The sequence below is a fragment of the Protomyctophum parallelum genome (assembly GCF_964188405.1).
Source record: "Protomyctophum parallelum genome assembly, chromosome: 14".
NCBI classification, from domain to species: Eukaryota; Metazoa; Chordata; class Actinopteri; order Myctophiformes; family Myctophidae; genus Protomyctophum; species Protomyctophum parallelum.
Genome location: NC_139709.1, coordinates 39,030,320 through 39,046,599, shown reverse-complemented (window position 1 = coordinate 39,046,599; position 16,280 = coordinate 39,030,320). Strand labels below are relative to the sequence as shown.

Here is a 16,280-nt window from a genome sequence, read left to right as displayed (position 1 = left end):
GAGAGAGAGAGAGAGGGAGAGAGACACAGATAGTGGACACAGACGAGGTGGATGGAGGGCAGGATAAGGACTGACTTAAGAAGCACATAGCAGGCTCTCTCTCTTTCTCTATCGCTCCCGCTCTTTCTAACTGATGCCTAATTTTTTTCCCCCATCACACAGCGCCGGTGCACGGCTGGGAAATATAGCTCGTGCTATATTTGCTATTTCCCGCACGTGCGTCTATGTGTGACTGGGGCTTGAGACACTTCAGTGGCTCAACGCAAACCGTGTACCTTGACCAATCAATGACCTTAACACCACAGTGTCCAGGCCAATAGGGTGTCTGGAATGTGGATTTAACGGACCAATGGCTAGCTTCGAACTTGGGGTCGGCTGGAAACAGGAACTTTGTCCCCGAGAGCGCTCCAGTGAGCGCAATAGGACTAGTACTCGCACGGCTGAGCAACATTGGAAGGAAAGTAGCCAATGACATTGTTTGGAATATCAGTGCATATCACAGTTTCAAATGGAACAGTATATATAATACGGTACATATTCAACAGCAACCAATCATTCCTTGGAATATTGGAAATGGACCAATGGCTAGCCTCCATCCTTCAGCTTGACCAATGACGAACGCCAGGCTTTTAAAGCGCCGGAAGTCAGAGCGATACAATATACAGTACTACTACTATGTCTCCCATGGAAGGAGGAGTTGTAAGAAAAGCATAGAATCAATTAGTAGCACACAGAAAAAGGTACGTTTTTTCAGGACAACAACGATTTTTACAAAGGTTGTCCATGGATTAGTCATTATCAAAGCATTAGTCATAGGGATGAGTAGAGAATATCGGCCGCCTGCAGGCGACACGTCAAGACAATTCACAAACGGTTCAGAAAGGTGGTCGGTGGAGTCACACAGAGGGATTTGGAGATACTTTTTGGACATTTTGGGTGACTCACATGTGTGTATCAAAGATATTGGAAAGTCCACATTATTGTCTATACCGGATGAGTCGCATATCGAAAGTATAACGGACGATTGCACCTGCGTCGAAGATTGAGGAGGTCGGGGACAATAATTGATCTGTTGTTTTACCCGAGAGACGGTATCAGCCAATCACATGCTCCAGTGAGTAAATGAATGTGTACTGTGTTTGCCTACAGTGTAACTGCAGGAGACAAATGGATACAAGATACATGTACTGTCATGGTCTCCACCATCTCCAGGAGCAACGTAAGAAACACCCAGAGAGTTGACTGAGAGCAAGCATATCCAAGACACGAGAGGTTTTTGAAAATGCCTTTGAAACCGAATAAAAGAGCGGAAACAAAAACAGACCGGTGTTTACGCTGACGACTCCGTCTTTTAACCCCATGTGGCTCTTGCTTGCAACTCAGTTTTAAACCCCTCTGTGTTTATATACCATACTCACACACGGCGGCCATCTTGCCACCCTGCTTTTTCAATGCAAAATGTGGACATGGCCGCTGTGTGAATATGGTCTATGGAAGTGATTCTGCGGGAGACATTTTTGGTTCCAATACATGGGATCACGTTTAACATCCACAGCATTCTGCATCTATATTTTAGCTCCGTAAGATGGACAGAATAGATTGAAATGTTGTCATGTACACTGTACAGTATATGCGTGGTGGGGGATTTTCCTGCTGTCTGACTTTCAGCTATTTTGGCGATTAAACTAGAGATCTATATTACAGATCTAGAGCATATTGATTATATACATGTCTGAGGGACATCAGTGAACCACATTAAGAGGAAGAAATAATGATACCATTTTACGAAGCTGAACAGGCAGGGGCACATTTAGGGCAGTATATAGTAGTACTTAACACTGCAGAGACAGGTACGAGGTTCTGCCAGGTTATTTACCTGCGTTCACATGTGTTATTGGAGGCTCTAGCAGTGCAGCGGCTCCGCTGGAGAATAGTTGTTGAGGAACACGGTTTCAGAATGAACGCCTCCGTAAAATAACAGGGAGCTACAGTTAACCCATTTTGGGCAGGGACCCCTTTTGATGCTTTAAAGCATTCTGTTCTACTTTAGCTATTTAAAAATAGCAGACCTACAAGCTCATAGCGCTACGAGCTTGTAGGTCTGCTATTTTTGAAAAGTTGTGAAAATGTGGCGCAAATCTTTGAATATATATTTCAGAGCGAACATTTTTAACAAAAATATTGGCTTCTGGGGGTGGTCCCTGGAACAACATATTTTTTTTTTAGATGGGGGTCCGTGGCCCAATAGAGATAATTCTGGGGGTCCTTGACAAAGAAAAAGCACCACTGACATAGAAACATGGGTTTTTCGGAAAGGTTTTAAGATTTAGAAGCATTCTTTTTTTTATCGACCCCAGTCCAAAATGGGTTAACCTACAGTGCTAGCATGTGGGTACAGTAGGGTACAGTAGTACATGTGGGTACAGTGGGGTACAGTAGTACGGTGCGTCTCTAAGGCCCCTTTTCCACCAGGGCTGAACCGGTTCGGTTCCTTTTTCACACCTAATATTGAACCAGTTCAGAGTGGTTCGGAACTTGAACCAAAAAATGGTTCCCTGAAAGCACCAAAGGTTCCAAGAATCTAGAACGGAACCTGCAGTTCTTTCTTTTGGTGGAAAAGGGGTCCAGAGTGGGGTCCGGGGCCCAGCGGGACCATCCCGGGGCCCAGGGGGTCGATCCCAGCTGGATGAGTGATTCACTCTACAGCATAGGTCTTGCCCACAGCATGGTTCCAGGGAGTCAGTGGGTTCATACCATATGGACCCGTTGGTTCCATTTGTATACACTGTCAGAGTGTAGGGGAGACCTTCACATTTTAAAACTTTGAGAAAGTGTTCTAAACTAATCTAGTCTTTTTTGTAAACCGTCTGCAAAAAGGTGTATCAGATGCAGGCCACGTGGGGTTGAAATGTGAGTGGAGCTGTCAGGATAAATGCCTGCTCGGTTGCTTTTGAGGGAGAGGGAGATTCTGTGGAAAGAAACAGCTGACTCCTGTGGGTTTGTGATGAGTCTTCATTAGAGACTGTTTTCCGCCGCTCGGCAGGAGACTGGCTTAAAGCTAATGGGTTCCCCCCCCCCCCTTCCCCTCCCCCCTTTTTTTTTAAAGGTCATTTTTACACCGCCATGTAACCCGGGAGTTTAATATTAAAGTCACTGTTCATTAAAAAAACACTCTATTACTACTATTACCATGTCACTCTGTTCTGTTATTTTTTAATTTTGTTTTACTTTTAATCTTTTTCTAAGAGGCTATCATATCCTGGATGAGGAAATTATGTTATAAAAGTGTCAGCTAAGGTCTCCGCCAGTGGAAGTTGTGAATTTTAGCGCCATAATGAGGAGTGCGGTGCCCGTTTGAGTGACTTGGGTTTTCATTATCACCGTCTCGTCGATTCCCCGCCAGAGACTCATTAATCAGAAAGGCCTTATTTCTGAGCTGACAGGCATAATGAATCAAACCTTCAGCCATGTACTGTAGTAGGTTGTAGGCATACAATTAGTCTATATTTTTACTGAACTCGTTCAAATTACATTAAACGGAGAAGAAGTATGACGTCTTCATTTTTAGTCTCGTACTGTACGAATGTTTACTAAACAATGTTTAATCTTTGCTGTGTGCAACACTAATCAACTAAATCTGCTTCACCATTTATTCATCCATATACAGTACAGTACTGTCTCTGTCGGGGGTGGAAAGTTCTATGATTACATTTCAAAAGTAGCAGATCAAACGCTTCGTGCCACGTTTTGAACTACTTTTGATTATTTTGTGTGAGGCTGTAGTTAGTAGTATGATCAAGTACGGTGTTAATTTACAGAAAAAAAGGTACAATTTGGAGATAAGAGGTTTCTGCCTGACAGCAACAATATGTACTGCAGCAGTGCAGCATAACTACAAACCCATGTTGACCGAAGTCATATAAGTCATTCATATACTGTACATACAGTATATGAAATCTGTATGCCAAGCGAAGCTTCTGACAAAAATCCTGACCCTGACCGCCAAACATTTTGTGGGACAATTTTGTGGAATTCTGCATCTGGTATTCCATTTTGGGTTTAGTCTGTTTCCAGTCATTTACAGCGAGTCTTTCCTTTGGTAAAGTCTGGAAGTCCAGTGGTTCCTGTTATGTATACACTCTCAGAGTTACAGGCTTAGTGGTCCCCAGACCCCAAGATGACAAAATGGATATCGACGTCTGCTGAGGCAGCGGAGTGACGGTGACAATGCATCATGTGCAATTCAGTACAGTTACCATATGTCTCCATTGAATTACATTCCCTTTTTCATATACTGTAGGACTCCTGTCTGTCTTCGAGTCGATAGCAGCACACTATTGTGTTGTTCTCCGGTGTGCTGAACGCACCATGCTGCTGTCACGTTCACTCACACTTTATCTTCATTTGGATGGAGGTGACACTGTAGGTGACACTGTAGGGGCAGAGGTCAATATAGGAACAAAGGGTGTAGCACCGTGTGTCAAACAGTTAGATACAGGTCCAGTGCATCACAGGAGCGGGACACTTCAGCAGATAAAAGGAATAAAACACTAGAGCATCTCTGGCGATTAAATGCCTTTGGTGCCGTTATACTTAGTTGTTGTAGGCACGTAAAGATTCACTCAATTTTCTTCTTTCTTTTTTTTTACAGTAGCCTACTGTGTTTTATCTTATCCTCTTTTGAAGGATGAACACATGCCTGCTTAGTTGTGTGCTGGAGTAAATTGCAGATGGTGCATTGTGAGTGTGTATATCTGCTATTTATGGCATGCAGCGCCGGCCAGCGTGCAGCTAAGTATAAATCAGTCTTTAGTTTACAGGTGACTAACGTTTTGATGCAAAGTGAATCTTCATCAGAGTCATATACTTGTGACTGTCGAGTGCTTCGATGCACTTGGCATCGAGGCATTAGTCACCCACGTACTGAACATCAGGCATTAGTCACTCACGTACTGAACATCAGGCGTTAGTCACCCACGTACTGAACATCAGGTGTTAGTCACCCACGTACTGAACATCAGGTGTTAGTCACCCACGTACTGAACATCAGGCATTAGTCACTCACGTACTGAACATCAGGCATTAGTCACCCACGTACTGAACATCAGGCATTAGTCACCCACGTACTGAACATCAGGCATTAGTCACTCACGTACTGAACATCAGGCATTAGTCACTCACGTACTGAACATCAGGCATTAGTCACTCACGTACTGAACATCAGGCATTAGTCACTCACGTACTGAACATCAGGCATTAGTCACTCACGTACTGAACATCAGGCATTAGTCACTCACGTACTGAACATCAGGCATTAGTCACCCACGTACTAAACATCAGGCATTAGTCACTCACGTACTGAACATCAGGCATTAGTCACCCACGTACTGAACATCAGGCATTAGTCACTCACGTACTGAACATCAGGCATTAGTCACCCACGTACTGAACATCAGGCATTAGTCACCCACGTACTGAACATCAGGCATTAGTCACTCACGTACTGAACATCAGGCATTAGTCACCCACATACTGAACATCAGGCATTAGTCACCCACGTACTGAACATCAGGTGTTAGTCACCCACGTACTGAACATCAGGCATTAGTCACCCACGTACTGAACATCAGGTGTTAGTCACCCACGTACTGAACATCAGGCATTAGTCACCCACGTACTGAACATCAGGTGTTAGTCACCCACGTACTGAACATCAGGCATTAGTCACCCACGTACTGAACATCAGGCATTAGTCACCCACATACTGAACATCAGGCATTAGTCACCCACGTACTGAACATCAGGCATTAGTCACTCACGTACTGAACATCAGGCATTAGTCACTCACGTACTGAACATCAGGCATTAGTCACCCACGTACTGAACATCAGGCATTAGTCACCCACGTACTGAACATCAGGTGTTAGTCACCCACGTACTGAATATCAGGCATTAGTCACCCACGTACTGAACATCAGGCATTAGTCACCCACGTACTGAACATCAGGCATTAGTCACCCACGTACTAAACATCAGGCATTAGTCACCCACGTACTGAACATCAGGCATTAGTCACCCACGTACTGAACATCAGGCATTAGTCACCCACGTACTGAACATCAGGTGTTAGTCACCCACGTACTGAATATCAGGCATTAGTCACCCACGTACTGAACATCAGGCATTAGTCACCCACGTACTGAACATCAGGCATTAGTCACCCACGTACTAAACATCAGGCATTAGTCACCCACGTACTGAACATCAGGCATTAGTCACCCACGTACTGAATATCAGGCATTAGTCACCCACGTACTGAACATCAGGCATTAGTCACCCACGTACTGAACATCAGGCATTAGTCACCCACGTACTGAATATCAGGCATTAGTCACCCACGTACTGAACATCAGGCATTAGTCACCCACGTACTGAACATCAGGCATTAGTCACCCACGTACTAAACATCAGGCATTAGTCACCCACGTACTGAACATCAGGCCTTAGTCACCCACGTACTAAACATCAGGCATTAGTCACCCACGTACTGAATATCAGGCATTAGTCACCCACGTACTGAACATCAGGCATTAGTCACCCACGTACTGAATATCAGGCATTAGTCACCCACGTACTGAACATCAGGCATTAGTCACCCACGTACTGAACATCAGGCATTAGTCACCCACGTACTGAACATCAGGCGTTAGTCACCCACGTACTGAACATCAGGTGTTAGTCACCCACGTACTGAACATCAGGCATTAGTCACCCACGTACTGAACATCAGGTGTTAGTCACCCACGTACTGAACATCCGAGATGCTCAAATACTTTATTCCTTTTGTCAATATATAGGACCTTCTACACTGGTATGTGCGTCTACGCTGCCCTTTGTACGTTCCACGCTGTTATACAGGTTTATTGGACATATCTATTCACAAATTCACCAAGTATCTTTTTCATTGTATGTGTATGATGTCAAATTGTCAAACCCCACCCCCTCTCTTGCCAGATTAGCCTGTCAAACCTTATTTGACAGATAATGAGGTGCTTTATACTCATGGAATATACTACAGCATGTCTTCTTTTGATGTGGGAAAAAAAAGGTTACAGCAGAATTTTCTCTCACGTTTCCCGTTTGTCGAGGCGTCATTGATGCGTCTTTGAGGCAAACACTTTGCACACGCTATCAGAGCAAAAGAAACATTGATACAGTGAGAGGATGAACAGAGACAACGTGAGATGGGGAGACTACAGATGCGGAGGGTGTGTGCCCGTGCACGCACGTCTCCACAATTAAGATGCTGGGGTTTGTTTAAGTGATAGTAGCAATGTCACAATATAAAAATGCTCTGTTACAAGTAAAAGGCCTGTATTCAAAGATTGTACTCGGGTAAATGTACAAATGTATTGGCATCAATGCTGACCACTTAACATGGGTCAGATGGGTGAACACGAACACTTTGGAGATTTTCACCTGGGCCCTGTTTCAGGAGAGCTTGAGAACCGCTGCTCTAAGTTTACATAAAATTGAGTTGATAAATAGATGCTTTGTGAGAGGTGGAATTGCAACTATACAGTTAGAATTGATCCCAGGGTCAGTCGATGACCTCTGTCTCTGGGTCTCTCTGCTCTGCTGTTGCCATAACAACCCACACAGACCTTTTGCAAGTTATTGTGGCTTCCATCTTGGATGCTAAAGTATTAGCATTAATGCCACCGAGCCAAAATGATATCCATACTAGCTCTAGACAGCACCAATGTTCCCATCGTGCTCAACAGATAATCAGAGAAGACATCGCCGATCTGTTCAACACCACGGACAGCGCTTTAGTTTCAGAGAGAAAAGCCTTCAAAGACGCGGCCTAAAACAGAGGAGTTTTGCAGTGCGGGAGGTTCATAGCAACTGGAGCGATTCAATGAATGAGAAACAGCGAGGCAATGTTACAGCGATATTAAAGGCCTTATGACGACCCTGCTCGTCATGTGTAATCAGCGCATGGCATGGCGCAAAATTAATTAATCATGACGAGTATATAGCTGTCCGAAGTATCGAAGCGGTTAAGGCATAAATGTCATGCAATGATAAATAGGCTACACATGCACATCATGAATGTAAATTGTGCATTTACAATACATGCTTGCCTCCATGTGTACTGTATACAAACAGGTTTAGAGACAATCTAGGCTACAACACTTTCTAGCAAATATTAAATAAAAAAATAAAATAAAAGTCATTTTTGACGTGACAAGAACTGAAAATAGGCTATTGTAACGTTGTTTTGTCAGAACTAATGTGGTAATTGTTCCTACTAAGATGACAGGGGGGCTGCAGGGACTCCCGCCTAGTTTGTGAATAAAGAAATGCTGGCCTCCCCTGGGTTTCATCTACTGTCTATGAATAATGGCCTTTCATTGTTTTAATGTGTGTAGAGGGAGCTACAGCTACAGTAGAGGGAGGACAGAGCTGTTTCTTTTTAATTGGTGGGGTCAGCCAGTGGAAGAGGATATTGTTGGGCAGTCAATACATTTCTTATATCCATGTTTTAACGTCAATTTCAATGTTAATGTTAGCGTTAATGTTTTTTTTTTGTAAATCGACACCCTACTTGATCATACTACATCGTCCCACAAAAGTATCAGATCTGCTAACTCTAAGCGTAGCGCGAAGCGACACGTTTTGAGCTTGTCGATTTGCTACTTTTGCTGTTTTTTTTTATTTGAATCCTGAAAAGTAACGGTCTTGGACTTTTGAGATTTCCACCCGACATAGACGAATATGTTTTAAAGATTCAATAATGATGATTCAATGGGTTTTTTAATGCTTTCAGAGGCTCCGTTTCCTTTTCTAACTCGTTTTCATTCCTTATTGTTTTGAAGTAGAACCATGGCCTCAAACTGCCAACAGAAGCAATCTAGAGGGAAATCAGACCTGCCTCTCCACCAAGTGGAGAATAGAGAATAGAATAGAATAAAACATGCAACTCAGTTCACACAAGGTAGAGAAAAGAGGAGGTAATTGGCATGGCTGATAGATAATGGACATGGAGCGTTCTTTATTCTAACTTCTGTACATTTGAGTGATGGTGATGGCAGGTGTCGTACTGTACATCAAAGAATACATACAGTACAAATGAACTAAATAATACCGTATCAAACAGTATCTTCCAGCAGTGAAGGTAAATAGCTCAGTATGTCAACAACACAACTGGCGTCTCTATATCCCAATATAAATGAATAATGAGCATTTGATAAAACACGCTACTACTGCATTGCACAGTCATACCATTTTATTATGGTTCATTTATTATGAAAATTATGTAACATATTACAGTTGTATACAACATATAATATAACAAACGTATTGCTTTCCCAAGCCATGTCCTGTCCTACATTGCATCATATGTTGTGCATACCTTTAGAGATGCATCAATCTATGACAAGTTCATTCCTAAGAACTACAGTATAGAACTTCTGTATCACAAACGATCCCAGAAGTAATCCCAAGGGTATCAAGCGCTACTTCATCTGCTTGGTGAGCAGAGGTCTGAAAATGAGAGTAACTAATTTATACTCCATGTGACTATAAATCAGGGTATAAATGGGTCCTTGTCGTTCAGCCGACATTGTGAGTAGTTTGATGACAACAAGATACGGCGTGCTCTAGCTTTTCTTGGTTTTTAAAAGCCCACTTTGGACGGGGAGAGGAAAAATGTTTAGAGAAGGTCACCGTCAAACATGGCCCAATAATTCTCAAGGACTTCTCAGTTCTGTTGGTGGTGGGTTTTGTCAGGAGAATGGCTGGTAAGTTCCACTACATTGAGGGTTGTCTTTGGATTGACAATCTAATCTCTAATGACCACATTTTTTATTTAAATGTCCCCCGTGTGACACAATTACGGATGTTTCAATATCAGAGCTTCTTGTAATAGTAACAGATTACACTGTGCCTGTCAGCTATGAAACATAATTCCTTAGTCAATCATTAATGTTAGCCAGTAGCATCTGGTATCACATTCTTTTTTTTTGTCCCGACTTTCTTATGGAATATAATCTTGACCACATTAACACTGGCATCCCTATTCTGGGCAAGCTATATTAATAGGTCAATGTACGCAGAAAATAGAAGATCAAGAGCTGCTATTCAACATGTGAGCTTGTAGATCAGATTTGGTGTATAGAAGGTAAAAAGGAGGGGGCAATAACCCTGTTCAACAAAGTATATAGGCTTTAAAGTCACACTTTTGAATGCAAAAAATGGTTAAAGTCCCTATTTTCACAAGTCTTAAAAAAAGAGTGGATTCATGCAGATGTTGATGACATCCATCTGTGGTGAATACACATCTCTCCAGGCTGGTATTAAGGGTCGTTCAGTCCAAACACAACATCTAAAACAATCACTAACGATATCGATTCACCGATACCTATATCGTTCACCATTGTCATCTGTCACTTGAGTTAGAACAATTTAGAAAACTGTATCTTTATAGTGAAAAGTAACTGTTTTGGACATAATGAGGTTTCCACCCAAGACCCAACAGATAATGGATAATTTGACTCTGATTATAAATTATTAGAAGGAAAGACAGTTATAAACTGCCTGATGGTAATGTCAGCTAGCATTAGGTATTCAAAACCTCAACTCCGTTAATAACAAAGCTTTCTGAGGGTGAGACAGTGAGACTGAATTAATCCAAAATGTCCTTCTGATGCATTTAGATTGGCTGTCATTGGCTATAATTTATACATTTACTCTATCATTGTCGCTATAGTTGTGGCGTGGACTCAGTTAGTTATTTTTATAGTTCTAATTATCGTGCTCAGTGTGAATGGCCCTTATACACTTAAGGATCTCTGCAGTAAATCGTCTGTCGGATTGGAAAGGATTAAAAAAAAAAGCAAATGTAGCAGATCTACAAGCTCAAAATGTCAAGCTAGTAGATCTGCTATTTTTGTGTGACGCTGTAGAATGATAAAGTAGGGCGTTAATTTACAAACAAACAAACAAATTTCAAAAATGTTTGAATATTTCGGCCCGACAGCGACGATATGGTCTTTAGTTCTGTTGGACCGACGGTGCTTCGGGGGTACAGTTTTTGAGGCGGGCACAGGTGGCCACGCGGTTTCCCTCCCAGTAGCCTGCATCCTGGCCATCGTGGCACCGACATTTGGTGCAGGAGTCCACCCACACGGCCTCACCGGCAGGAATCACTCTGCTGTGGGACGCGTCCACGTAGCAGTTAGGGCCTGGATGGGAAACAGTGCACACATAGGTTAAGCCTGGATACATGTAGGCTTTCACACACACACATATAGCCAAGCAGGCACGCATGAACATACAGTAATTCATTATTAAGCGTGATTGTACTAGTGGCACATTTACCAAGTCCTGATATTAAAGATGGAGTGCCGTGATTTTTGTACTTTTTCTGTTTTGTATGTGTCTATGGAGTTAACATTACTCTAATAGACCCCCAGGTCTGGTTATAATAGGCCAATCGGAGGCAGGCGGGACGTTACCATGTCCATCTCTGATGAGAAATAGATTCACACATACTTAATGAGCTGGTAGGTGTGGCCACATAAACATATCATTTTAACACTCTCATTCCTCCCTTTTTTTTAGCATAACATTTGACTGTACTACCTGTACTGTTAACAAACCTGCTAATACAGTATTAAATCAAACAACCTACCATCCTTGCACTCAGGGCAGCATGTGCCAGGCTGGTAGATAGGGTTGACACATGGTGGAGGGGCACAGTCTGCTACTAGACAGCGGGCAATGCCATCACTGTCACAGCTGCACTGTTCACACTCTGACGGCTGCATGTTGTGAACGCACGTACACACACACACGCACACACACACACACACACACACACACACACACACACACACACACACACACACAGACACATTAAAACAGAGACAGGTAGAGAAAGAGTGAGGTCCAATGCAAGACAATATTTACAGAGATATCAGTAAATGGTGTGCATATAACCCATATTTATGAACCCTTTGGCTTTGTGATGAAGGCTGATACTTGGTACTACAGTACCAGACCTATTCCACAAGGAGGCGCCATTTAGACATTCTTAACCAAAACAAAATCAAGTCAGAAAGAAAGAAAAAACCAGCATGTTCCAAATTGACTTATTGTACACTACACTGCCACAGCCCACAGGACAATGTATAGGGTTAGGACTTGAATTCTTCAGCCCAATAACACTGAGAGAAAAATGAATGAATTAAAATAATATATATTTAGCCAATGTCACTGGTCCTATGGCCCTCTCTTTTATAGCCTACACTGTTAGAATAAATTAAATATAGCCTAATCAGATGGAATTTATTAGAACATCATGATCGTGTGTGGACATTCCAGACATAAATTATTTCCATATCCATCTATCTCTCCTGTGATCAGGGCACAGGGCAACCCCCCCCCCCCCCCAATCAGAAAGAAACTACGTACGTCTATAAATGTTTTGATGAATTGAAACAAGTGTAGGATGACTAAGGATGCCGTGGATATACACGGCTCGCCCCACAGCGTGGCTATCTCGCCCCAGAGCACGGATATCATATATCATGTTTATTCCATGTTTATTTTACCTTATGGTCCTTATTTATTAGAACATTAGTCTTTACTCTGCACAGCAGTGAGCAGTCAATCTCAAGTGACAAGTCAAAAATCAAATTCCAAGCGCCTGCCTAAAACAAGATGCTCTCTCCGGTCAACCAGACAGACATTACCTGGAAGTTTTGCCCCAGGTCGTAGACGTCTCCGCGGTACTCGCAGCCGATCTTCTCGCAGCGCGGGCAGCAGTCGGTGGGGTAGTGGCTGACGTGGATGCACGCCGCCGGCAGAGAGGTGCACTCGGTCCGCGCACAGGCCGAGCCCTCCCCGGTGCACTCGCACTGCGTGCAGTGGTCCGAGTCCAGAAAGTACCATTCCCCCACGTAATAGACACTGTCGTTGGCCTCGCAGGTGCTCGTCTCCAGCTGCAGGCCGGCCACGGAGAACGCACAGCCGAGCGAAGCGCACAGCAGCAGCAGCAGCCCGGAGAAAAGAAGGCTCCCCTTCTTTGAAAGTTTACCCATGATGAAGTTCCAAACTGTCAAAAACATACAATTTTTTTTTAATATATAATACCCCGCTGGAAAGATTCCGTTGTAGTCTTGTAAAAGAAAAAAAAGTATATATGATTTCTTTTTTAGTTTGTTACATTGTTACAGAACTCCTTGGCATTTATTTATCCTTCAACTGTAGCCTTGTGAGGCTGCGTCCAATCTTCCACAATCCACACAGAGCCGTGACAGAAAGCATGACGAGAGGGAGCGGTGTTCACTCTACTGCTCACTGCCTGCCTATGGGACTTTGCATCTCATTACATGCAGATCTCAGTCTTTCAAATCCGTCCATGCATCGGAAACACTCTTATTATTTTGAAATACAATTAAACAAGGCAAATTAAGTATTTGCTATAGCCTAAGTCAAGATTGATAATATACTGTAAAGGGGGACTTTGAACATCGTTTTAGTCACTTTAGGGGGGTGAACAAAACACTTTTTAATGTACATTTGTAAATAACACCTTCTTTTCTATGTTAAATGTTCTTTGCTAAATAGCCATCGAGTAGCTCGCTTGATCTCGCGATGTTTACTCCTTGGCAACCGGGATGTTTACTTTACACTGAACAAGGAAGCGACAAGGTGAGCTGTCCCCTTTTTGTTTAATACTAAAAAGAAGACGTACAATAAGACGAACAGAGACGCGACCCACCCACTAGTCTCAACTGCTTTAGCCTTTCCACAATACATTCTGTGTGGATGCTCATTAACGTTTCATGGTGGAATATTTGCCGTAGTTTGAAATTGAAGCTTGCTTGAGTTGCAGCACTTTGCAGGAGTGTGGCTGATCAGCATTGTAGGCTATGGCTAATTACATACAGCTGTGAAAGAACATAGGCAGTGCAACAAAACAGGCTGGTAAAGAGATGCAGCACATAGGCTTAAATTGTCTCGTAACGTTATTTTTTTTATTATACAAAATGTAATTGGCCCCATAAACATTACTCCCTTTATGGTAATGATTGTGTTCATTGGACTGACATTGACGTGTGCACACAGGTCCCCATGGAGAGCCAGTGGGGTGGCTCTCCTCAGTCGGTGTGGAGCCTCATGGTGGAGCATGTTCCCCAGCTGGAGCTGCCAGAGATCAGCCAGGTGCTGGGAGACAGCCTGGTTGATATGCACACAGAGGTGCACGCTGAGGTAAGACGCCTCACGTGCTCCCTCAAAGTGTTTTAAAACCATTCATAAGACCAGAGGCAGATTGTAAACATGTCTTCTAAATCCTATTAAACTGTTTGTATGTTGCTAATGCTATTATATCAGTAGTGCTGTCAAAACCTTTTCATGTCAAGGAAGGAAAGTTATTTGTATTTGGGCGCCGACCCCCCCCCCCCTCCCCCCATCTCAAAATATTTTGTTCCAGGGACAAAGATTTTAGTTAAAAATGTTTGCTTTAAAAATTGTTGCTGTCGGGGGGGGAAACCACCTTACTTACCGTGTTCAGTGGAGGGAAGCTGGGCAGGTAGGGTGATAATTAAGCAATATTACACAAGAGGGTGTTGTTTAACGTGATTATTGCCACGACAGGGATGCGGTCAGGAACGAGACGAAGTCGAGTTCCGCAAGCATCACTGAAGTGGCAATAATCACGTTAAACAACACCCTCGAGTGTAATATTGCAATTCTACAACAGTTACCCTTAAAACAAAGAAAATCGCTGAAAAAATATATATTTTTAATGACAGATGTAGTCACTACGACCACAAATGTCCAAAGAAACTAGCTAGCCTAGCCACCGAGTTTGCTAGCGCTCTGGGAAAACAGAGCGGCTGAATTCTTTGTTTTGATTAGGTGGTGAACAGTAGTGGTTTGATCAACGGCTAGAAACCGTTTCAACCAATCAGATTGCTTCCTCTTAACGACCTGTTGTAGAATTGTCATTGCACGTATTCCTGGGGTGGGCTGGGGTGGCATCTGTTAGAACTTAAGGGAGTGTTGAGCAGGACCCCGGGAGGAGTAGGAATCATGATGGTAGGATGCTCTACGTCCTCCCGGTGGGGGCTCCTCACTGGCAGATGAGTCAGTAGGATGCAACAGCACACCTGAGATTCCTCCCATCTCAGGTCCAGTTTACTATTAATTCTAGAGGGTTTAACACTGTGGATTTTACAGTGTCAGTGTAGTGTGACATACAGCTCATTGTATTTGACCTTTTGTGCCGTTATTTGACTGTTATTTTTTGGATCTATTCCTTTCGGTAATCTCAGTATTCAAAGGAGACATTTAGTATAATTTTTTAACTATGAGTTAGGGCTAGCCTAGCCTCGGAAACCCAGACGTTTTTATTTCCAGGGAGAAAAAAAAATCTGGGTCTTAGTCCACTTCAATTTGGCATAGAGTAGCGCAAACATTGCTCACTCTCTGCTGATTTCTGATCGTCTGCACCTTTGTTAAATTGACACACACGCACACATGTACACACACACACTCCTCTCTCTCTCTGTCGCTCTAAGTAATTAGTCTCATGTCGCACAGCTGCGCATAGTTTCTCCCGGCGGATCCTGCCGGGAGCTGCCTATGCCATAAAAAGCATAGGTGAGTTCCAGGCTAGGGCTAGCCTGGCTCCAACCCTGAATCGCTAGCCATTAAGAAAATATGTTCTGGCGATTCAGGTCTGGAGTCTCTCCTGACGATGGTGTCAGCTACGTTCGGAAAATCCAAAGGTAGCCAAGTAGTAAGCTGATTGGCCATCAGCCCCGTCACTCAACAGCGTCAGGCTGCCCCCACTGCAGTAACTCACGAGTCACGACCGTATTAATCTGGCTATTAAATTGACGTATGATGAATAGTTTCTTTACAGACACGAGAGGTTTTATAAACATCATCATCCAATATATTTTACTGATTTTGTTTACATACTAGTAGCGCTCGTTGGCTATGTTTGTTTGGTTAGCAAACGGCCAACGGGTTAGCCATAGCCACATGATTGACAACAACGTCATCTGCTTTCCTACTATTCTGATTGGTTGGTATCAACCAATCACCGAAGACTGCCGCTTTGACGACACCCATCCCATAAACTGCTGCCGTGGGGAGGGCTTTCAGTCTGAATAATGAAGTGAAACGAAATAAAAATTCAGACCGAGTGTCAGGCTAGGTTAGGGCCCCAATTGGGTTTCATGTGACATTTCTGGTAG

General features: G+C 43.2%; 2 protein-coding genes across 2 annotated transcripts in view; one reads left to right on the top strand and one right to left on the bottom strand.

Annotated features, from left to right (window-relative positions):
• Positions 1–9,043: 9,043 nt before the first annotated feature.
• LOC310870536 (von Willebrand factor C domain-containing protein 2-like) lies at positions 9,044–13,279 on the bottom strand. Its single transcript, XM_083781775.1, has 3 exons — positions 12,762–13,279; positions 11,699–11,828; positions 9,044–11,249 (listed from the first exon to the last, which is right to left on the bottom strand). Exons 1-3 carry the CDS (start codon positions 13,134–13,136, stop codon positions 11,059–11,061), a joined length of 696 nt encoding a protein of 231 aa, XP_083637901.1. The 5' UTR covers positions 13,137–13,279; the 3' UTR covers positions 9,044–11,058.
• Positions 13,280–13,689: 410 nt separating this feature from the next.
• The window catches only part of ccdc24 (coiled-coil domain containing 24), a 36,604-nt gene continuing 34,013 nt past the window's right edge, over positions 13,690–16,280 (top strand). The window contains exons 1-2 of the mRNA XM_083781557.1: positions 13,690–13,722; positions 14,140–14,283. Coding sequence (XP_083637683.1) covers positions 14,146–14,283 — 138 coding nt within the window. The 5' untranslated portion in view covers positions 13,690–13,722; positions 14,140–14,145. The remainder of the gene's footprint in view (positions 13,723–14,139; positions 14,284–16,280) is intronic.